This window comes from Oncorhynchus nerka, linkage group LG14 (assembly GCF_034236695.1).
Source record: "Oncorhynchus nerka isolate Pitt River linkage group LG14, Oner_Uvic_2.0, whole genome shotgun sequence".
Classification (NCBI taxonomy): Eukaryota; Metazoa; Chordata; class Actinopteri; order Salmoniformes; family Salmonidae; genus Oncorhynchus; species Oncorhynchus nerka.
This window is the reverse complement of record NC_088409.1, coordinates 30,029,918-30,054,214: the sequence shown is the minus strand read 5'-3', so window position 1 is coordinate 30,054,214 and position 24,297 is coordinate 30,029,918. Positions and strand designations below refer to the sequence as shown.

The 24,297-nt window shown below is 44.7% G+C and overlaps 1 protein-coding gene across 1 annotated transcript; it reads right to left on the bottom strand.

The window, feature by feature from the left end:
* Positions 1–1,037: 1,037 nt before the first annotated feature.
* On the bottom strand, positions 1,038–4,097 carry LOC115140874 (hyaluronan synthase 1-like). Its single transcript, XM_029679309.1, has 4 exons — positions 3,405–4,097; positions 3,004–3,229; positions 2,749–2,881; positions 1,038–2,632 (listed from the first exon to the last, which is right to left on the bottom strand). The coding sequence occupies exons 1-4, from the start codon at positions 4,095–4,097 to the stop codon at positions 1,957–1,959; spliced, it is 1,728 nt and encodes a 575-aa protein (XP_029535169.1). The 3' UTR covers positions 1,038–1,956.
* Between the last annotated feature and the right edge of the window lie 20,200 nt (positions 4,098–24,297).

Here is a 24,297-nt window from a genome sequence, read left to right as displayed (position 1 = left end):
TGGGACTTCCTTAATGACGTCCACGTCACCAATTGCTGTTGGGGGTTAACTACCTTGCTCAAGGGCAGAACACCAGATGTTTCAACCTTGCCGGCTCGGGGATTCAAACCAGCGACCTTTCGGTTACTGGCCCAACACTACCTACTAAGGCTACTGCCCCCAGAATGGTGGTTCACACAGCTAATATTTTCTCTGCAAGACTCTTTAACATTCTGTTAGTGTTACATAAGTGTTCAAAACAATTGGGTGTCACTTACACAATTCATATAGAGTGTATACAATAATTAACTGTATATTGCAGTTTCCAGACTCTTTTAGAACTTCCACCCACCCAGACCTGTCATCAAAAGTGTGTATGGTACAAAAACAGCAAAAAGGTCTCTCCTCCCTCCACTAGTCAAATGAAACCAATGCAAAGCAACTGGCCCTCTAACTGCCCTGAGAGGTCAGAAATGTTGACTCTACATCAGTAATTATACCTCTTGATGAGCAACGATGACCCTCCTGATGATAGATGTCTCTAACAGAACCTCTCATTTCTCAGATTATCATGTGTTGCACAATGGAAATGTCACGTCTTTCCTACAGTCAACAGAACCATTAGTGGATAGTACATCATGCAGACGTTCCATTGCAAGCTAGGGGCCAGTATTAGGGGCTACAGTAAAGGATGGTAGATTATGGGTTATAGAAATCATTGGAATGACTGTATTTTCCTTACAGGTTACCTTGCTTATCAACTGTCAGGGAAATCAGGAGTATAGTTAGCATTGACAGTAGAGTCAGATGAAGCAACCATTTAGACACTGATTTCAACATCCTAGATTGATAGGATCATTGAGAGATGGGTGTGGTAGCCAAAACAATCCCTCCTCAATAAATCAACAGTAGGCTACTGTACTTCATTCTTTTCATAAAATACTTCATTTTTATTTTCTCCTTTTTATCAAATTCCCAAAACATACATATACATTCATTCACATTTGCAAAATAATATGACAAAGGAAATCATCACATACAATGAAAAATGTGCATAAAGAATTTATACCGATGTGCTCAGTCAGTTCAGTTCAAACCGAGCCAGGTGCATCTCTCATGTCTATACTCAACATGACAGCAGAACCATTGTCCGTCTATCTCACAGGGCTTCACAACGCATCCCTGGGAGTGGACATCACATGTATGATTGTCTAATTGTCTTCCTACGGAGTCTGTCACTATTATTTACACCGAAATAAATATGTTCACTTAGAACCACAAGACATTTTGCTAGTTTTATTCCAAGGTAATGTTTAAAAAAAAAAATCCCAGTCCAATTTCCAGTGCATTATTGAGAGAAGTATATTTAAAAACAAAGAAAAGCTACAATGTCTGATATGGTATTTTGTTGTGTAAGGCACATATCAAGTCATATACAGTGTGATCTAATAACAGTTCAATCATGTTGTGCTCAAGAGAGATTACAAATCCTTATATTCAATCAATGTAACACTTGGTTCGTTAGGAAGTCAGTAGAAATAAGCAACAGTAAATCAAGGGCCATCTAGAACAGATTATTAGTCTTGTCATCAACTGCTGAGAGGACTCCTGAGAGGTATACTATATTACTTCCATATACAGTTTCTGTTATAAAGTATGTGTAAAGACAACTGAATGTCAAATATTCACTCTCTTCAGTAGCACGGCAAACTGTAGTTATCACCAATATATTCTCATATTTGACTCTATTCTGGATGAAGCTTCCCAGAGTCTAGGTAATTGTTCTCATATACAGTACATTATATACATGTATATATTATATGGTTCAGTTGATTTAGCAGATGTATAAAAGTTATCTGTTCGCAAACAGCAACTGTAGCAGAAGATGACATAAAAAATGTAAATATCTTTGATGTACAAAACACTAAATAAATACTAAATATCCAGTTTTTTTGTTCCTTGTACAGAAAACTGTCCCTATACGCTTACGTCATAACTTTGGGAGCGTTTCCTACACAGCCTGCGGAACCACACCCAGTAGAGGAAGATCATGAGGAACCAGTAGCAGACGTACGCCACACAGCCGTAGATCAGAAACCTGGTCTCTAGGACCTTAGCCGGCGTGAACCAGCCCTTCTGGCTCTCCTTGTAGATGGTGTAGCAGGACCCGCCCAGCAAGATGGCCGCCCACACCGACAGAGGCAGCAGGGGGATGTAGTTCCCAACCATCTTGCGGCGGCCTGACGTGCCCCAGCTGCTCTTGTTCATAGTGATGATGGCAAAGTACTTGGCGGGCAGCAGGCTGGTCATGTAGAGGGCAGAGTAGAGAGACATGAACACCATGACCAGGTCACGGCGCAGGATGCAGGCATAGGCTGCTTTGATCAGGCCGATGAGCTGGATGCAGCAGAGGACCCAGAGGATGTCCCACAGGGTGCCTGTCCAGAACAGCTGGATGATGGTGGCTGTGACGAAGAAGGGGAAGACACCAGAGACGATGGACTCGTAGGTCATCCACAGGTGGTGCTTGTGCCACCACATGGCGTTGTAGAGCCACTCGCGAAAGTAAGATTTGGTCCAGCGCGTCTGCTGGTTGAGCCACCGGAGGAACTGGCCTGGCGTCTCCGTGTAACACTTGGAGCGGGCCGTGTATCTGAGAGCAGAGGATGGATGATGATGAATGAGTCTATTATCATCTTATCTCCAGTAAAGTGTTGTGCTTCAGTTTATTTGTGTATGAGGATTATGTGTGAAGAAATGTATACTCACTTGGTGGCATAGCCCATGCTGAGCATGCGGTTGGTGAGATGTCTGTCATCCCCAAATGTACAGTGAGTCCCCAGGAACTTCTGGTTGTACCAGGACTCTAAGAACTGCTGGAGGAGGTCATTCCTGTACAAACCTGAGGATGAAACCAAATAACAAATAACAAATAACCAATAACAAATAACCAGTAACATAAAGAAGAGAAGCAAGGTTATGACTCATGTTTATCGCAGTCACAGGAAAGTGTCATTTCCTTACCCAGGGGGCCGCTGATGCAGGAGACACAGTTGAAGAAGGACTGGCAGGACCTCTCGATGTTGAACGCCATCCAGTAGCGCAGGCTGCTCATGAAGCTGATGTAGGATTCCTTGAGATTGAGGATCATCACGTCTCCTCCCACCGCCCCATACTTCTGGTTACTCTCCAGAACCTTACACAGCTCCACCGTAGCCAGGGGGTCTAGCTTGGTGTCAGAGTCACACACCTGGAGGAGAGAGAGAGAGAAGCAGAGAGAAGCAGAGAGAAACAGAGAGAGAGAGAGAGAGAGATAGAGAGAGAGAGAGAGACAGAGAGAGAGAGAGAGAGAGAGAGAGAGAGATTAAATACAGTATTTCCCTAATCTCAAGAGCCAAATAAAGAGATGTAAGTAAACTCCTCACCTGTATGTAGTCCACCGACAGTCCCAGTGCCTTGAAAGCTGTGTACATCACCTCCCTCTTTCCACCCCACTTCTGCATGATGCACACACACCTCCTGCTGTTGATCAGATCCTCCACCTCCCTCCTCTGGGGGTCCTCTCCCAGCCCATAACTAGCATCCCCGGCAGGGCCTATCACCCCGGGGATGCCCCCCTCCTGGGTCTGGGTGGGGTCCCATGTGTGGTAGTTATTCCTCCACACGTAACAGCCAGGGTCCTGGTCTGCAAACACCTCCCTGAACATCTCCAGCATGTAGAGGTCGTCCTCTGAGTTCCCATCCACCACCATGATGACCCGCAGCAGCTCTGGAGGGTATTTGAGGGCCCGAATGGAGTTGAGGCACTCACGCAGGTATTCTGGGTCCTCCTGGTAGGCTGAGATAGTGAAACCGATGGTCTTGGTGAATGTGCAGGCCTTGCTTCGGGCCCTCATGCGGCGGTGCTCCACGAAGGCGAAAAAGCTCTGGACCAGGACGTGGAGCCCCAGCAGGAGGCCATAGAACCCAAAAGAGATGATGCCGTATGGGGAGGTGGCCAGCTGGAAGCCCTGAACATAGGCCCACACCATCACCCCCAGCACCACCAGGGCAAAGAGGAATGTCAGGATGGCACGGACTATCGAGCCAACCCCCCTTAGTAACGGTTTCAGTTCCATTTTTCCCCCTTTAGATACCTGTTGTCAATCAATGAAGATGAACATTGAAGATAAATATATTGAAACAGGAACAAATAGGCTAAATTAAAGATTAGATTTCATTTATTGAATTAAGTGAATTGATTGAAAAAGGCTAATCATTATTTCAAGTATTATTATGGCAACAATACGGGGTCTACAAAATGTATTTGATTTTGATTTGAACCTTTATAGGATTGCTTATTATTAGATTAGATTATTAGATTAGGGCCTCATTATGTCAAGTAAGTTCCAGATAACTATAAATACCAAAGACATCCTACCACAAAAGCGTTATCATGAAAAAAAAAATATATATATATATTTGTTTTTATTTGACCCATCAATCTTCCAAAGATGTCATCAAGAAGTTACCTTGTTTCTTTGTGACGTAGGCAATGTACCGCAAAACGAAAATGTATTTCTAATGGTAAAGAAACAACAACAAAAAAACATTTCGATTAAAAATGTATAGCTTTACCTGATTTTGGTGCCAAATTACTCCACTCTTGAAATGCCCCTTCCTCTCTGTCTCCTACTCTCTACTCTGGCAACTTGCGTGAAGTTCGATTACTTTATAAACTTGAGATGCTCCAGATGCTGCCAGATGTGAGCGCACATACAGTGGCCCAGAGCAAACCATCATAGGTATAACGCCCTTAATACTGGGCTTGTGAGTCAGCACGTGTTGCGTCAAAGTAGAAAATAGGTCCATAGTGAATTCGCCAAATGTAAATCAAAAGGGATTAGATTTACTCCAGTAAAAGTAGTTAAGTGCGTCCATTTTATAGGAAAATCCGTATGTTGGATTTCCTTCAGCAATGCACCATTTTGTAAATTTCTAATCATTACAATTTTGACTCAAATATGTAGCACTGTCAAATATATGCATTTTGTCAAATTTATCTAATACAGGGTAAACCTCCATAATGACCACAGTAATCCTGAAAATGAAACTATTAGGCTTTCTGTTTGTGTTGTCGACAAAAAAAAAGATTGATCTTGATCAATTGTGGGCTACTTATTTACAGTTAATTTTTTTGAATACATGCATTTAGATATTATTCACTTAACTATTGAATAGAATAGAGTAGAATAAAATAGATTATCCTACTTAATTTTTACCATAGGGAACTTGTGGCATTTCGATTCGACAATAAATACATAACACAATTTACATTTGGCACACACCACTTATACAAGATCAACCAAAAGTGTGGGAAATATCACTACTCTCATCTCCACCATACATTTCCATTGAGGAATATTGCATCACAACTACCTTGTCCCTGACCAGTCACTGCCCTGATCTGTCAAGAAGTTGAATGATGCCCTCTGGTGGCACTATAATAACCCTGCATCCTTTCTCTTGTACTGAACATTGTCAGGCAATGCCAGCCACAAGACTAACAAATGTATATTCACCACCACACATGACTGTTGCATAGAGATGGGCACATCAAGCAGTGTTTATGACCATATGACCATATCTTATCTCATGGATCAACCTGAGGGTCTATGTTTTGGTTCAGTGACAGTGAAACATGACATACTGTAATACTGCCTCAGTCATACATATTCCTTGGTAAAGAGGCTAAACATACTACAGTAAAACCATGTGAGTATTTGACATTGCCTTGTTTCCAAAATGGTGGTTTGGAACTCGGGACCGAATGGTTAATCACCGCTAACTCTGCTTGGGTTGCAGATCCCAAATATATTGGTTTTATTTGTGGTTTTGCAAGGGTCACAAGGAAACGTTCTCCCTTACCTCACCTCGCTCATCAACTCATCCCTGACCGCTGGCTACGTCCCTTCTGTCTTCAAGAGAGCGAGAGTTGCACCCCTTCTGAAAAAACCTACACTCGATCCCTCCGATGTCAACAACTACAGACCAGTATCCCTTCTTTCTTTTCTCTCCAAAACTCTTGAACGTGCCGTCCTTGGCCAGCTCTCCCGCTATCTCTCTCAGAATGACCTTCTTGATCCAAATCAGTCAGGTTTCAAGACTAGTCATTCAACTGAGACTGCTCTTCTCTGTATCACGGAGGCCCTCCGCACTGCTAAAGCTAACTCTCTCTCCTCTGCTCTCATCCTTCTAGACCTATCGGCTGCCTTCGATACTGTGAACCATCAGATCCTCCTCTCCACCCTCTCCGAGTTGGGCATCTCCGGCGCGGCCCACGCTTGGATTGCGTCCTACCTGACAGGTCGCTCCTACCAGGTGGCGTGGCGAGAATATGTCTCCTCACCACGCGCTCTCACCACTGGCGTCCCCCAGGGCTCTGTTCTAGGCCCTCTCCTATTCTCGCTATACACCAAGTCACTTGGCTCTGTCATAACCTCACATGGTCTCTCCTATCATTGCTATGCAGACGACACACAATTAATCTTCTCCTTTCCCCCTTCTGATGACCAGGTGGCGAATCGCATCTCTGCATGTCTGGCAGACATATCAGTGTGGATGACGGATCACCACCTCAAGCTGAACCTCGGCAAGACGGAGCTGCTCTTCCTCCCGGGGAAGGACTGCCCGTTCCATGATCTCGCCATCACGGTTGACAACTCCATTGTGTCCTCCTCCCAGAGCGCTAAGAACCTTGGCGTGATCCTGGACAACACCCTGTCGTTCTCAACTAACATCAAGGCGGTGGCCCGTTCTTGTAGGTTCATGCTCTACAACATCCGCAGAGTACGACCCTGCCTCACACAGGAAGCAGCGCAGGTCCTAATCCAGGCACTTGTCATCTCCCGTCTGGATTACTGCAACTCGCTGTTGGCTGGGCTCCCTGCCTGTGCCATTAAACCCCTACAACTCATCCAGAACGCCGCAGCCCGTCTGGTGTTCAACCTTCCCAAGTTCTCTCACGTCACCCCGCTCCTCCGCTCTCTCCACTGGCTTCCAGTTGAAGCTCGCATCCGCTACAAGACCATGGTGCTTGCCTACGGAGCTGTGAGGGGAACGGCACCTCAGTACCTCCAGGCTCTGATCAGGCCCTACACCCAAACAAGGGCACTGCGTTCATCCACCTCTGGCCTGCTCGCCTCCCTACCACTGAGGAAGTACAGTTCCCGCGCAGCCCAGTCAAAACTGTTCGCTGCTCTGGCCCCCCAATGGTGGAACAAACTCCCTCACGACGCCAGGACAGCGGAGTCAATCACCACCTTCCGGAGACACCTGAAACCCCACCTCTTTCAGGAATACCTAGGATAGGATAAAGTAATCCTTCTCACCCCCCTTAAAAGATTTAGATGCACTATTGTAAAGTGGCTGTTCCACTGGATGTCTTAAGGTGAACGCACCAATTTGTAAGTCGCTCTGGATAAGAGCGTCTGCTAAATGACTTAAATGTAAATGTAAATGTAAACGCCAACAGCCTCAGAGAGCAAATAACTTGGGAACCACTACCATATGTATTTTGGCAGGTTTAATATCGATGACCTCGAAAGACCTAGCTGCAGTGGTTTATAAAGTACCTAATTGTCATACTTGAATAAAAATACAAATATAGTACCTTAATAGAAAATAATGACTCAAATAAAAGTGAAAGTCACCCGGTAAAATACTACTTGAGTTAAAGTCGAAAAGTATTTGGTTTTAAATATACTTTAGTATCAAAAGTAAAATAATTTAAAATTCCTCATATTAAGCCAACAAGCCGGCATGATTTTATTTTATTTACGGATAGCCAGGGGCACACTACAACACTCAGACAAAATTTACAAACGAAGGATTTGTGTTCAGTCAGTTCGCCAGATCAGAGACAGTAGGGATGACCAGGGATGTTCGCTTGATAAGTGCTTGAAATGGACTATGTTTCTGTCCTGCTAAGCATTCAAAATGTAACAAGTACTTTTGGGTGTCAGGGAAAATGTATGGAGGATAAAGTCACTTATTTTCTTAAGGAATGTAGTGAAACAAAAGTCAAAGTTGAATAGTTGAAAAATATAAATAGTAATGTAAAGTACAGATATCCCAAAAATGACTTAAGTAATACTTTAAAGTATTTTTACTTAAGTACTTTACACCACTGCCTAGCTGTCCCTTCTACTTTATTTAACCTGACTACATCTTTAGGGACATAGAAATGTGTTGTCGAGATCGTTGAAGGCCCACACCCATAGCCACCGGCACTGTTGTGACGAATCCACACGCCTCAGGTCAGACCCAAATAGGATGCCTCAGGCCACAGGGCCAACAGAGCCCTTGGCCTGGTCACCATGATGTCATGGTGAAGGGTGTGGTACTTGGGGTATTTTGGATGGTGGGCAGACTTGGCAAATCTGGGTATTCTACCGTATTGTGAGAATATTCCCACACTGGAAGACTGACTAAGACCATAGTCTAAATAGAATATGTATTCTTTGCTTCTCTTTGCTAGACATGATTTGGTCATGTTTTTTGATTATCGCTTAAGATTGATCACGGTATAGCCAGCAGATGGAGCCAAGTGTTCAGTTTTTACCTCTTGTACCCTCAAGCTAGCACCTTCACGATAGCTCAAAAAGTCAACCCTATGATGTCACTCAACACAGACCACACGATAAACCATTCAATAAACAGACACACTTTATTTGATATTGTCAGTTCAAATGGTTAATTCCATAACATCAGGACCAGCCTTTGCTACTTAGCCAGATGCAATGACACGTAGTTGCAGACTTTGGTGTAGACACCAGGCTTCTTCCTGAGAGCACAGCCATGACCCCAGGACACAACACCCTGGAGCTCCCCATCACACACCAGAGGAGCACCAGAGTCACCCTGAGAGGTGGGGGGGTAGAGAGTAAGAAAGAAAGTGACAGAGAGGAAGATGGGGGAGGTGATGCGAGAGATAAAGAGAGGGCGCAACAAGCCGGAGTGACAGGACAAGATAGCGAGATTCAGTGACAGAGCAAGATGAAGAGAGACAAGAAAATATATAACCAGAGATCAGTGTGATTGCATCATGGTAAAAACTGTGAAAACAAGAAGGTGAAATATGAAGAAGTACATTACAGACCTATTCTGTCAGTTACCAGTCAGGAGTCCTTGCCTCCCTCCATGAAGCCAGCACAGATCATGTTCTCAGTCATCTGGAAGAAATAGGCTTCCAGGCAGGTGTTACCAGTCAGGAGTCCTTGCCTCCCTCCATGAAGCCAGCATAGATCATGTTCTCAGTCATCTGGAAGAAATAGGCTTCCAGGCAGGTGTTACCAGTCAGGAGTCCTTGCCTCCCTCCATGAAGCCAGCATAGATCATGTTCTCAGTCATCTGGAAGAAATAGGCTTCCAGGCAGGTGTTACCAGTCAGGAGTCCTTGCCTCCCTCCATGAAGCCAGCATAGATCATGTTCTCAGTCATCTGGAAGAAATAGGCTTCCAGGCAGGTCAGGTGTTATAGATCATGTTCAGTCATCTGGAAGAAATAGGCTTCCTTGCAGGAGTCTCCCTCCATGAAGCCAGCACAGATCATGTTCTCAGTCATCTGGAAGAAATAGGCTTCCAGGCAGGTGTTACCAGTCAGGAGTCCTTGCCTCCCTCCATGAAGCCAGCACAGATCATGTTCTCAGTCATCTGGAAGAAATAGGCTTCCAGGCAGGTGTTACCAGGAGTCAGGAGGGAGACCTCCACACACTGCAGTGTATCAGGGTACCTCACTGGAACAAGAAAAGACGCAGACATATGCTTCTACATCTGCACTGCTTGCTGTTTGGGGTTTCAGGCTGGGTTTCTGTATGGCACTTTGTGACATCGGCTGAAGTACAAAACGGCTTTATTAATACGTTTGATTGAATTTGATTGACATGTAACAAGGCATTAAAACTTTCCATTTGAAGAAAATCAGAAGTGGAAAACTTGAGAATTCTTAAAAGACACTCTGTTGTCCTCAGCTGTTAACTGTTAATAACCAAGGCAAATCAAATCAAATGTTATTTGTCACATACACATGGTTAGCAGGCGTATGCCTCATGACTAACGAGACATGGTGTGATGAAGGAAACATACAGGAACTCAAATCCTTCTGTTCACCTGATTTAGAATTCCTCACAATCAAATGTAGACCGCATTATCTTCCAAGAGAATTCTCCTCGATTATAATCACAGCCGTATATATCCCCCCCCCCAAGCAGACACATCGATGGCTCTGAACGAACTTTATTTAACTCTTTGCAAACTGGAAACCATTTATCCGGAGGCTGCATTCATTGTAGCTGGGGATTTTAACAAAGCTAATCTGAAAACAAGACTCCCTAAATTTTACCAGCATATCGATTGCGCAACCAGGGGTGGTAAAACCTTGGATCATTGTTACTCTAATTTCCGCGACGCATATAAGGCCCTGCCCCGCCCCCCTTTCGGAAAAGCTGACCACGACTCCATTTTGCTGATCCCTGCCTACAGGCAGAAACTAAAACAAGAGGCTCCCACGCTGAGGTCTGTCCAACGCTGGTCAGACCAAGCTGACTCCACACTCCAAGACTGCTTCCATCACGTGGACTGGGACATGTTTCGTATTGCGTCAGATGGAAATATTGACGAATACGCTGATTCGGTGTGCGAGTTCATTAGAACGTGCATCGAAGATGTCGTTCCCATAGCAATGATAAAAACATTCCCAAACCAGAAACCGTGGATTGATGGCAGCATTCGCGTGAAACTGAAAGCGCGAACCACTGCTTTTAATCAGGGCAAGGTGTCTGGTAATATGTCCGAATATAAACAATGCAGCTATTCCCTCCGCAAGGCTATTAAACAAGCTAAGCGTCAGTACAGAGACAAAGTGGAATCTCAATTCAATGGCTCCGACACAAGAGGCATGTGGCAGGGTCTACAGTCAATCACGGACTACAAGAAGAAACCCAGCCCAGTCACGGACCAGGATGTCTTGCTCCCAGGCAGACTAAATAACTTTTTTGCCCGCTTTGAGGACAATACAGTGCCACTGACACGGCCTGCAACGAAAACATGTGGTCTCTCCTTCACTGCAGCCGAGGTGAGTAAGACATTTAAACGTGTTAACCCTCGCAAGGCTGCAGGCCCAGACGGCATCCCCAGCCGCGCCCTCAGAGCATGCGCAGACCAGCTGGCCGGTGTGTTTACGGACATATTCAATCAATCCCTATACCAGTCTGCTGTTCCCACATGCTTCAAGAGGGCCACCATTGTTCCTGTTCCCAAGAAAGCTAAGGTAACTGAGCTAAACGACTACCGCCCGTAGCACTCACTTCCGTCATCATGAAGTGCTTTGAGAGACTAGTCAAGGACCATATCACCTCCACCCTACCTGACACCCTAGACCCACTCCAATTTGCTTACCGCCCAAATAGGTCCACAGACGATGCAATCTCAACCACACTGCACACTGCCCTAACCCACCTGGACAAGAGGAATACCTATGTGAGAATGCTGTTCATCGACTACAGCTCGGCATTCAATACCATAGTACCCTCCAAGCTCGTCATCAAGCTCGAGACCCTGGGTCTCGACCCCGCCCTGTGCAACTGGGTACTGGACTTCCTGACGGGCCGCCCACAGGTGGTGAGGGTAGGCAACAACATCTCCTCCCCGCTGATCCTCAACACGGGGCCCCACAAGGGTGCGTTCTGAGCCCTCTCCTGTACTCCCTGTTCACCCACGACTGCGTGGCCATGCACGCCTCCAACTCAATCATCAAGTTTGCGGACGACACAACAGTGGTAGGCTTGATTACCAACAACGACGAGACGGCCTACAGGGAGGAGGTGAGGGCCTCGGAGTGTGGTGTCAGGAAAATAACCTCACACTCAACGTCAACAAAACTAAGGAGATGATTGTGGACTTCAGGAAACAGCAGAGGGAACACCCCCTATCCACATCGATGGATCAGTAGTGGAGAGGGTAGCAAGTTTTAAGTTCCTCGGCATACACATCACAGACAAACTGAATTGGTCCACTCACACTGACAGCGTCGTGAAGAAGAAGCGCAGCAGCGCCTCTTCAACCTCAGGAGGCTGAAGAAATTCGGCTTGTCACCAAAAGCACTCACAAACTTCTACAGATGCACAATCGAGAGCATCCTGGCGGGCTGTATCACCGCCTGGTACGGCAACTGCTCCGCCCTCAACCGTAAGGCTCTCCAGAGGGTAGTGAGGTCTGCACAACGCATCACCGGGGCAAACTACCTGCCCTCCAGGACACCTACACCACCCGATGTTACAGGAAGGCCATAAAGATCATCAAGGACATCAACCACCCGAACCACTGCCTGTTCACCCCGCTATCATCCAGAAGGCGAGGTCAGTACAGGTGCATCAAAGCTGGGACCGAGAGACTGAAAAACAGCTTCTATCTCAAGGCCATCAGACTGTTAAACAGCCACCACTAACATTGAGTGGCTGCTGCCAACACACTGTCATTGACACTGACCCAACTCCAGCCACTTTAATAATGGGAATTGATGGGAAATGATGTAAATATATCACTAGCCACTTTAAACAATGCTACCTTATATAATGTTACTTACCCTACATTATTCATCTCATATGCATATGTATATACTGTACTCTAGATCATCGACTGCATTCTTATGTCACTAGCCACTTTAACTATGCCACTTTGTTTACTTTGTCTACATACTCATCTCATATGTATATACTGTACTCGATACCATCTACTGTATGCTGCTCTGTACCATCACTCATTCATATATCCTTATGTACATATTCCTTATCCCCTTACACTGTGTATAAGACAGTAGTTTTGGAATTGTTAGTTAGATTACTTGTTGGTTATCACTGCATTGTCGGAACTAGAAGCACAAGCATTTCGCTACACTCGCATTAACATCTGCTAACCATGTGTATGTGACAAATAAAATTTGATTTGATTTGACTGATTTGATTTGTTAATGCGAGTGTAGCGAAATGCTTGTGCTTCTAGTTCCGACAATGCAGTAATAACCAACGAGTAATCTAACCTAACAATTCCACAACTACTACCTTATACACACAAGTGTAAAGGGATAAAGAATATGTACATGAAGATATCTGAAGTAGTGATGGTACAGAACGGCTTAGGCAAGATGCAGTAGATGGGATCGAGTACAGTATATACATATGAGATGAGTAATGTAGGGTATGTAAACATAAAAGTGTCATAGTTTAAAGTGGCTAGTGATACATGTATTACATAAAGATGGCAAGATGCTGTAGATGATATAGAGTACAGTATATACATATGAGATGAGTAATGTAGGGTATGTAATGGGCTTGAATACCAACCACGACGAGAAAGCGTACAGGGAGGAGATGAGGGCACTAGGAGTGTGGTGTCAGGAAAACAATCTCTCAATCAATGTCAACAAAACAAAGGAGATGATAGTGGACTTCAGGAAACAGCAGAAATTGAAATGCAACTCCACTTTGTCCCTGTACCAGCATTTTGCTTGTTTGATTGCCTTGCGGAGGGAATAACTACACTGTTTATATTCAGCCATATTCCCAGACCTCTTTCCATGGTTAAATATGGTGGTTCGCGCTTTCAGTTTTGCGCAAATGCTCCCATCCATCCACGGTTTTTGGTTAGGGTAGGTTTTAATAGTCACAGTGGGTACAACATCTCCAATGCATTTCTTAATAAACTCACTCACAGAGTCAGCGTACAAATCAATGTTGTTATCTGAGGCTGACCGGAACATATCCCAGTCCACGTGATCAAAACAATCTTGAAGCGTAAATTCCGATTGGTCAGACCAGCGTTGAATGGTTCTAGTCACTAGTACATCCTGTTTGAGTTTCTACCTATAAGACGGAAGGAGCAAGATGGCGTCATGGTCAGATTTGCCGAAGGGAGGGCTGGGGAGGGCTTTGTATGCATCACGGAAGTTAGAGTAGTAGTGATCGAGTGTATTACCCCCGCGCGTAGTGCAATCAATATGCTGATAGAATTTAGGTAGCCTTGTTCTCAAATTTACTGTCTTAAAATCCCCAGCTACAATAAATGCAGCCTCAAGATATATGGTTTCCAGTTTACAAAGAGTCCAGTGAAGTTCCTTGAGGGCCGTCTTGGTGTCTGCTTGAGGGGGAATGAACACAGCTGTGACGATAACTGATGAGCATTTTCTTGGGAGGTAATTTGGCCAGCATTTGATTGTAAGGAATTCTAGGAATCGTTAATCATGAAGCATACACCCCCGCCCTTACACTTCCCAGAGAGGTGTTTATCTCTGTCGGCGCGATGTATGGAGAAGCCTGGTGGCTGAACCGATTTCGACAACATATCCCGAGAGAGCCATGTTTCTGTGAAACAGAGAATGTTACAATCTCTGATGTCTCTCTGGAAGGCAACCCTTGCTCGAATATCATATACCTTGTTGTCAAGAGACTGGACATTGGTGAGTAGTATACTCGGGAGCGGTGGGCGATGTGCACGTCTACGGAGCCTGACCAGGAGGCCTCTCCATCTGCCCCTTCTGCGGCGCCATTGGATTTGTTGGATTTTCTGTATGTTAAGGTTTACCCATTTCATCGAAACAGTTCTACAACAGTTGTGGTCTAAAATCCGAATGGACTCAACCGTTAAACATGATATTACAAAGAGGAAAGCATACCATTCTAGATTAAATTGGGATTTTAAGGCCTACACCACCAGAATGTTCATAAAAAATAAAATAAAGTGTAAAAAAAACATTTAATTATTTTTGAAATACTCTAGCACATAGTAACTCTGAAGTCTGCACTTACAATTTGTAGCAGTGGGCAGCAGAGAGCACCCATTCACTAGAGAGGAGGATCCTTCCACAGAGGTTGTACCCTGTGTACAGAGACACCTGGAAGGGAACAGAGTTCTTCCTGCTCTCATACCCTCCTACAATCGTTTCGTCCTCCTCAAGAGCAGCTAAAATTCAAAGGGAAATTAAAAATAAAACAAAAGTCTGATTGAGATTAATGACGTTTTAGGTTTTTCATCAGAATCCACTGTTAACATCAACCAGCAATTTCTTATGTTATGTATTCTGTTATGTATTCTTTCTTATGTTATGTATTACAGTACCAGAAGAATGAGAAGTTTCATGTTCTTGTTTCAGTCTGTTTTGCTGACAGGATCAGAGTGTCTCCCCTCTCTCTTTTTTCCGTATCACTCCTCTTATCGCACCTGTTTCAAGGACTTTCTTTATCTCAATTTGGAGTTCAACTTGTACCAATGACACTCTTGGGGAAAATAACCCCCCCACCCCCCCCCACCCCCCTCAGTTGGAGTCACTGATAATAACATAGACATGTCATGCCTGCATCTAATCATATCTTACTGTAACTACCTTACTGATGCATGTGTAATAGTTAGACTCTAACTATTACTCATGCATCAGTAAGGTAGTTACAGCTATATATGATTATATGTAGGCATGACTTGTCTATGTTATTATCAGTGACTCCCACTGAGGGGGGTGGGGGGGGGGTTATTTTCCACAAATAAGGGAAAATAACTAAAGGGTTATTCAAAGGGTTCTCTTATGGGGACAGCCGAAAAACCCTTTTACGTTCTAGATAGCAAAAACATTTCAAATAATGTTTAGGCTACAACCGGAATGGAAGTTGTCCTCAAATTAAAAATAAATTGTCACGGTCGTTAGAATGATTGGAACAAGGCGCAGCATGCGTAGAGTTCCACATGTTTTAATCAAAGAAACTCACCAAAACAAATACAGAAAACAAACGAACCGTGAAGTAATTGCAGTGTTAACAGGCACTACACAAAAACAAGATCCCACAAACAACAGGTGGGAAAATTCTGCCTAAATATGATCCCCAATCAGAGACAACGATAGACAGCTGCCTCTGATTGGGGACCATACCAGGCCAACAAAGAAATAGAAAACATAGATTGCTCACCCTAGTCACACCCTGACCTAACCAAATAGAGAATTAAAAGGATCTCTAAGGTCAGAGCGTGACAGTCCCCCCCCCCCCCAAAAAAAACCTGAACCTATAGGGGAGGGTCTGGGTGGGCATCTACCCTCGGTGGCGGCTCCGGTGCGGGACGCAGATCGTCGCCGGGGACTCCGGACCGTAGATTGTCGCCGGAAGCGGACCATAGATCGTCGCCGGAAGCTCCGGACCGTGGATCGTCTCCGGAGGAACCGGAACGTGGATCGTCGCCGGGGACTCCGGACCATAGATCGTCGCAGAAGGCTCCAGACTGGGTATCCCCGCTGGAGGCTCCGGACTGGGAACCATCTCTGGAGGCTCCAGACTGGGAACCGTCGTTGGAGGCTCCGGACTGGGATCCCTCGCTGGAGGCTCTGGAACGCATACTGTCACTGGAGGCTCTGGACCGCTGACCGTCGCTGGAGGATCTGGAATACAGACTGTCGCTGGAGGCTCTGGACTGCAGACCGTCGCTGGAGGCTCTGGACTGCAGACTGTCGCTGGAGACTCTGGACTGCAGACCGTCGCTGGAGACTCCGGACCTTGGATCGTCACTGGAGGCTCTGGACTGCTGACCGTCGCTGGAGGCTCTGGACTGCCGACCGTCGCTGGAGGCTCTGGACTGCAGACCGTTACTGGAGACTCCGGACCTTGGATCGTCTCTGGAGGCTCCGGGCCATGGATCATCACTGGAGGCTCCGGGCCATGGATCATCACTGGAGGCTCTGGACTGCCGACCGTCGCTGGAGGCTCTGGACTGCAGACCGTCACTGGAGACTCCGGACCTTGGATCGTCTCTGGAGGCTCCGGGCCATGGATCATCACTGGAGGCTCCGGGCCATGGATCATCGCTGGAGGCTCTGGACTGCCGACTGTCGCTGGAGGCTCTGGACTGCAGACCGTCACTGGAGACTCCGGACCTTGGATCGTCTCTGGAGGCTCCGGGCCATGGATCATCACTGGAGGCTCCGGGCTGGGAACCGTCGCTGGAGGCTTTCTTCTGAAACTCGTCCGTCTATTCTTGTTCTGAGCAAATGAAGGCCAAGAAATTGCCAAGATCTCGTACAACGCTGTGTACTACTCCCTTCACAGAACAGCGCAAACTGTCTCTAACCAGAATAGAAAGAGGAATGGGAGGCCCTGGTGCACAACTGAGCAAGAGGACAAGTGCATTAGAGTGTCTAGTTTGAGAAACAGACACCTCACAAGTCCTCAACTGGCAGCTTCATTAAATAGTACCTGCAAAACATCAGTCTCAACGTCAACAGTGAGGAGGATGCTGGCCCTCTAGGCGGAGTTCCTTGGTCCAGTGTCTCTGTTCTTTTGCCCATCTTAATCTTTTATTTTTATTGGCCAGTCTGAGATACAGTGGCTTGCCAAAGCATTCACCCCCCTTGGCATTTTTCCTATTATGTTGCCTTACAACCTGGAATTAAAATTGATTTGGGGGCGGATGTATCATTTGATTGACACAACATGCCTACCACTTTGAAGATGCAAAATATTTTTTACCGTGAAACAAACAAGAAATTTAAAAAAAGAAAAGAAACTTGAGCATGCATAACTATATGTATGTATCTATTAGCTTGGCACATCTAGCCACTGGGATTTTGTCCATTCTTCAAGGAAAAACTGCTCCAGCTCCTTCAAGTTGGATGGGTTCCACTGGTGTACAGCAATCTTTAAGTCATACCATAGATTCTCAATTGGATTGAGGTCTGGGCTTTGACGAGGCCATTCCAAGACATTTGAATGTTTCCCCTTAAACCACTTGAGTGTTGCTTTAGCAGTATGCTTAGGGTCATTGTTCTGCTGGAATGACAACCTCTGTCCCAGTCTCAAATCTCTGGAAGACTGAAACAGGTTTCCCTCAAGAATTTCCCTGTGTTTAGCACCATTCATCATTCCTTCAATTCTGACCAGTTTCCCAGTTCCTGCCGATGAACATTTTTTAATAATGGATTTAATGGTACTCAGTGGGATGTTCAAAGTTTAGGATATTTTTTATAACCCAACGCTGATCTGTACTTCTCCACAACTTTGTCCCTGACCTGACCTGTTATTATTTAACTAAGTATGTAACTTCTGAAGGTAATTGGTTGCACAATATCTTATTTGGGGGCTTCATAGCAAAGGGGGTGAATACATATGCACGCACCACTTTTAATTTTTTGTATTTTGTTTAAACAAGTTATATTTTTTCCACTTCAGCAATTTGGACTATTTTGTGTATGTCCATTACATGAAATCCAAATAAAAATCGACTTAAATTACAGGTTGTAATGCAACAAAATAGGAAAAACACCAAAGGGGGTGAATAATTTTGCAAGGCACTGTCTGTTTTTTCTTTGCAATTCTGCCTAGAAAGCCAGCAACGTGGAGTCACCTCCTCACTGTTGACGTTGAGACTGGCGTTTTGCGGGTACTATTTAATGAAGCTGCCTGTTGAGGACTTGTGAGGTGTCTGTTTCTCAAACTAGACACTCTAATGTACTTGTCCTCTTGCTCAGTTGTGCACTGGGGCCTCCTACTCCTCTTTCTATTCTGCTAGAGAAAGTTTGCTCTGTTCTGTAAAGGGAGTAGTACACAGCGTTGGATGAGATCTTCAGTTTCTTGGCAATTTCTCGCATGGATTAGCCTTCATTTCTCAGAACAAGAATAGACTGACGAGTTTCAGAAGAAAGTTATTTGTTTCTAGCCATTTTGAGCCTGTAATCGAACCCACAAATGCTGATGCTCCAGATCCTAAACGAATCTAAAGAAGGCCAGTAGTATTGCTTCTTTAATCAGCACAATAGTTCTCAGCTGTGCTAACATAATTGCAAAAGGGTTTTCTAATGATCAATTAGCCTTTTAAAATGATAAACTTGGATTAGCTAACACAACGTGCTATTGGAACACAGGAGTGATGGTTGCTGTAAATGGGCCTCTGTACGCCTATGTAGATATTCCATAAAAAATGATCAATTTCCAGCTAGTCATTTACAACATTACCAATGTCTACACTGTATTTCTGATAAATTTTATGTTATTTTAATGGACCAAAAAATTGATTTTCTTTCAAAAACAAGGACATTTTTAAGTGACCCCAAACTTCTGAACGGTAGTGTACATCATTCAAAGTGTCACCGAATAGTTGGAAATGAGTAACAAACTCCAATGTGAATATGACAAGCAATACCTAGATTTTTTACAGCATTGAAATTATGTTATCTTGTGAGTGGAGCAGGAGATGACTAATAAACAACAATATTACAATACTATTTCCATGACCACAACAATCATGTTCAACTGCAGCGCGTTGCCAATCAGAATGAAATCAAACACTCATCATGAAACAGCATTTGGGTTAACTCTGTGGTATGTGGAATGATAATGCTATTGATGATGGTGATTGTAGTGTACCTTTCCATCCCTTGAGTGTATGCTGTGCAGGACAGTGTTGCTCAATCCTCAGAGGAGGGATCAGTGAATTCGCAATTTTCCATTGTGACTTCCTGCAGTCGTCATTCATTTTAGATACCGTGGGGAAAAAACGTATTTAGTCAGCTACCAATTGTGCAAGTTCTCCCACTTAAAAAGATGAGAGAGGCCTGTAATTTTCATCATATGTACACTTCAACTATGACAGACAAAATGAGAAAAAAATTCCAGAAAATCACATTGTAGGATTTTTAATGAATTTATTTGCAAATTATGGTGGAAAATAAGTATTTGGTCAATTACAAAAGTTTATCTCAATACTTTGTTATATACCCTTTGTTGGCAATGACAGAGGTCAAATGTTTTCTGTAAGTCTTCACAAGGTTTTCACACACTGTTGCTGGTATTTTGGTCCATTCCTCCATGCAGATCTCCTCTAGAGCAGTGATGTTTTGCAACACGAACTTTCAACTCCCTCCAAAGATTTTCTATGGAGTTGAGATCTGGAGACTGGCTAGGCCACTCCAGGACCTTGAAATGCTACTTACGAAGCCACTCCTTTGTTGCCCGGGCGGTGTGTTTGTGATCATTGTCATGCTGAAAGACCCAGCCACGTTTCATCTTCAATGCCCTTGCTGATGGAAGGAGGTTTTCACTCAAAATCTCACGATACATGGCCCCGTTCATTCTTTCCTTTACACGGATCAGTGGTCCTGGTCCCTTTGCAGAAAAACAGCCCCAAAGCATGATGTTTCCACCCCCATGCTTCACAGTAGGTATGGTGTTCTTTGGATGCAACTCAGCATTCTTTGTCCTCCAAACACGACGAGTTGAGTTTTTACCAAAAAGTTATATTTTGGTTTCATCTGACCATATGACATTCTCCCAATCTTCTTCTGGATCATCCAAATGCTCTCTAGCAAACTTCAGACGGGCCTGGACATGTACTGGCTTAAGCAGGGGGACACGTCTGGCACTGCAGGATTTGAGTCCCTGGCGGCGTAGTGTGTTACTGATGGTAGGCTTTGTTACTTTGGTCCCAGCTCTCTGCAGGTCATTCACTAGGTCCCCCCGTGTGGTTCTGGAATTTTTGCTCACCGTTCTTGTGATCATTTTGACCCCACGGGGTGAGAGCTTGCGTGGAGCCCCAGATCGAGGGAGATTATCAGTGGTCTTGTATGTCTTCTATTTCCTAATAATTGCTCCCACAGTGGATTTCTTCAAACCAAGCTGCTTACCTATTGCAGATTCCGTCTTCCCAGCCTGGTGCAGGTCTACAATTTTGTTTCTGGTGTCCTTTGACAGCTCTTTGGTCTTGGCCATAGTGGAGTTTGGAGTGTGACTGTTTGAGGTTGTGGACAGGTGTCTTTTATACTGATAACAAGTTCAAACAGGATCCATTAATACAGGTAACGAGTGAAAGACAGAGGAGCCTCTTAAAGAAGAAGTTACAGGTCTGTGAGAGCCAGAAATCTTGCTTGTTTGTAGGTGACCAAATACTTATTTTCCACCATAATTTGCAAATAAATTCATTAAAAATCCTACAATGTGATTATCTAGTTTTTTTCTCATTTTGTCTGTCATAGTTGAAGTGTACCTATGATGAAAATTACAGGCCTCTCTCATATTTTTAAGTGGGAGAACTTGCACAATTGGTGGCTGACTAAATACTTTTTTGACCCAATGTAAGTGTCATGTTGAGGTTTTTATTTATTTTTATTTTACCTTTATTTAACCAGGCAAGTCAGTTAAGAACAAATTCTTATTTTCAATGACGGCCTAGGAACAGCGGGTTAACTGCCTGTTCAGGGGCAGAATGACAGATTTGTACCTTGTCAGCTCGGGGGTTTGAACTTGCAACCTTCCGGTTACTAGTCCAACGCTCTAACCACTAGGCTACCCTGCCGCCCCAGATACAGAAACAAACACAAGTTCTTCTTTTGGAGGGACAGTTTGTTCGTTTCATGACACAATGTGATTTCACAAGGTTGTCTCCTGAACGTTTCTGCAATCAAACACAAATGAACATCCAATTACATGTTATTGACATGTAATCACATTATTTGTTGATGGTTCATGATCACAGATTATAGAAGAAAATACAACAAACAAACAAACCTTAGATGTAGATTTTTAAAGCTTGCTGGAGATGATACAGAAAATAGCCTGCATGAATATAGTTCAGCTCACTTTACATGCCTCTGAAATAGTATTATTAACATATCTAAAATATCTTTCCTGAGTCAATTACTTCAGGAAAGTAAGAGGTAGACAAAACTTCTACTACAGTGTGTGCCAAGGTGTTTACCAGCACTTAAAAGGGTGCATTTAGCCAAACCCTGTGATTATATGCACTTATGGCTTAAATATAACACACTCCCATCCAGCACAGGCAAGTTGTTCTCTTCATTTGCTGTTTGTCACATATCTTATGTTTTGGAGAATAATGCCTCATTCATACTTTGTGTATATTGAAATGTATTTTGTGACCTCTCCTCCTTGACTATGTTGACATTGATGGATGGTTTCTCAACTGGATTATTTTCGATACAGAATAAAACATTTAAAAATAGAACTACAGCTGAAAAACTACAGCTGCATATTGTTCAGGCCAGTCAAATCAGCCTTTAGATTACAACATGGTTCTGTCAACAGTTGGGTTGGGTGGATCACCTTTCACCAGAATCAACCAGCAACAACTGCAGCACCTGCAAAATTACACAATTTTGCAATAAGCAGGAAGTAGTGCTTTCCTCTTCTGATAGCAAAGGTGAAAATCTGTGTAAAAAGTCTTATTTAGTCACCCAGATGGGAGTGCACACAGTGGTGTACACACTGTACCATGTGTCACCCAGATGGGAGTGCACACAGTGGTGTACACACTGTACCATGTGTCACCCAGATGGGAGTGCACACAGTGGTGTACACACTGTACCATGTGTCACCCAGATGGGAGTGCACACAGTGGTGTCCACACTGTACCATGTGTCACCCAGATGGGAGTGCACACAGTGGTGTCCACACTGTACCATGTGTCACCCAGATGGGAGTGCACACAGTGGTGTCCACACTGTACCATGTGTCACCCAGATGGGAGTGCACACAGTGGTGTACACACTGTACCATGTGTCACCCAGATGGGAGTGCACACAGTGGTGTCCACACTGTACCATGTGTCACCCAGATGGGAGTGCACACAGTGGTGTCCACACTGTACCATGTGTCACCCAGATGGGAGTGCACACAGTGGTGTCCACACTGTACCATGTGTCACCCAGATGGGAGTGCACACAGTGGTGTCCACACTGTACCATGTGTCACCCAGATGGGAGTGCACACAGTGGTGTACACACTGTACCATGTGTCACCCAGATGGGAGTGCACACAGTGGTGTACACATTGTACCATGTGTCACCCAGAAGGGAGTGCACACAGTGGTGTCCACACTGTACCATGTGTCACCCAGATGGGAGTGCACACAGTGGTGTACACACTGTACCATGTGTCACCCAGAAGGGAGTGCACACAGTGGTGTACACACTGTACCATGTGTCACCCAGATGCCCGCTTTCTTGAGGCTACGCAAAACAGAGCTCACTGGATGTGGTCAACAGGCAGGGGAAAAGCAGCAAGAAATATGTCACAGTCCTCTCTTATGCTGCCCGAGGGGGCTATTGACCTTGACAGTGGGCCAGCGCCGCTGCTCACATTTTTTCCACAGCCCTTTTAGTCCGACGAGGGACAACAACCCTTATTCTCCTCTTCCTCTTCACCATTTGTGGCTAGCTCCTCCTCATCCTGTTTCACCCTCCCAACCCTCCCTACCCATCCATCCCTCCCTACCATCCATCCCTCCCTACCCATCCAACCCTCCCTCCCCCTTTCTCCCAGATTTGCTCGGACACAGACTGTCAGACAGTCCTCTGCCACAGATCTGTATGGCACATGGCCCTGTCATCTTGTATGATATCAATCTCTGCCATGTTTGATCATTCTGTGTCTCTTAGGTCTGCCTAGGGGGGCTGGCATTGTGGTTGGAAGTAGGGACATACTGTACAGTGGGGCAAAAAAGTATTTAGTCAGCCACCAATTGTGCAAGTTCTTCCACTTAAAAAAATGAGAGAGGGGCATGCTTTGGGGCTGTTTTTCTGCAAAGGGACCAGGACGACTGATCCGTGTAAAGGAAAGAATGAATGGGGCCATGTATCGTGAGATTTTGAGTGAAAACCTCCTTCCATCAGCAAGGGCATTGAAGATGAAACGTGGCTGGGTCTTTCAGCATAACAATGATCCCAAACACACCACCCGGGCAACAAAGGATTGGCTTCGTAAGACGCATTTCAAGGTCCTGGAGTGGCCTAGCCAGTCTCCAGATCTCAACCCCATAGAAAATCTTTGGAGGGAGTTGAAAGTCCGTGTTTTCCAGCAATAGCCCCAAAACATCACTGCTCTAGAGGAGCTCTGCATGGAGGAATGGGCCAAAATACCAGCAACAGTGTGTGAAAACCTTGTGAAGACTTACAGAAAATGTTTGACCTCTGTCATTGCCAACAAAGGGTATATAACAAAGTATTGAGATAAACTTTTGTTCGTGACCAAATACTTATTTTCCATCATAATTTGCAAATAAATTCATTAAAAATCCTACAATGTGATTTTCTGGATTTTTTTTTCTCATTTTAATTGCAGGCCTCACTCATCTTTTTAAGTAGGAGAACTTGCACAATTGGTGGCTGACTAAATACTTTTTTGCCCCACTGTATATAAGGAAGTGGTTTGGGTGACGATCAGCTCTTTCATTTGTATGGTGAAATGTTTTGGGGAAAAGTAACGGGTTTGTGCGGTGAGGGGAAGTTTGTGCGGTGAGGGGAA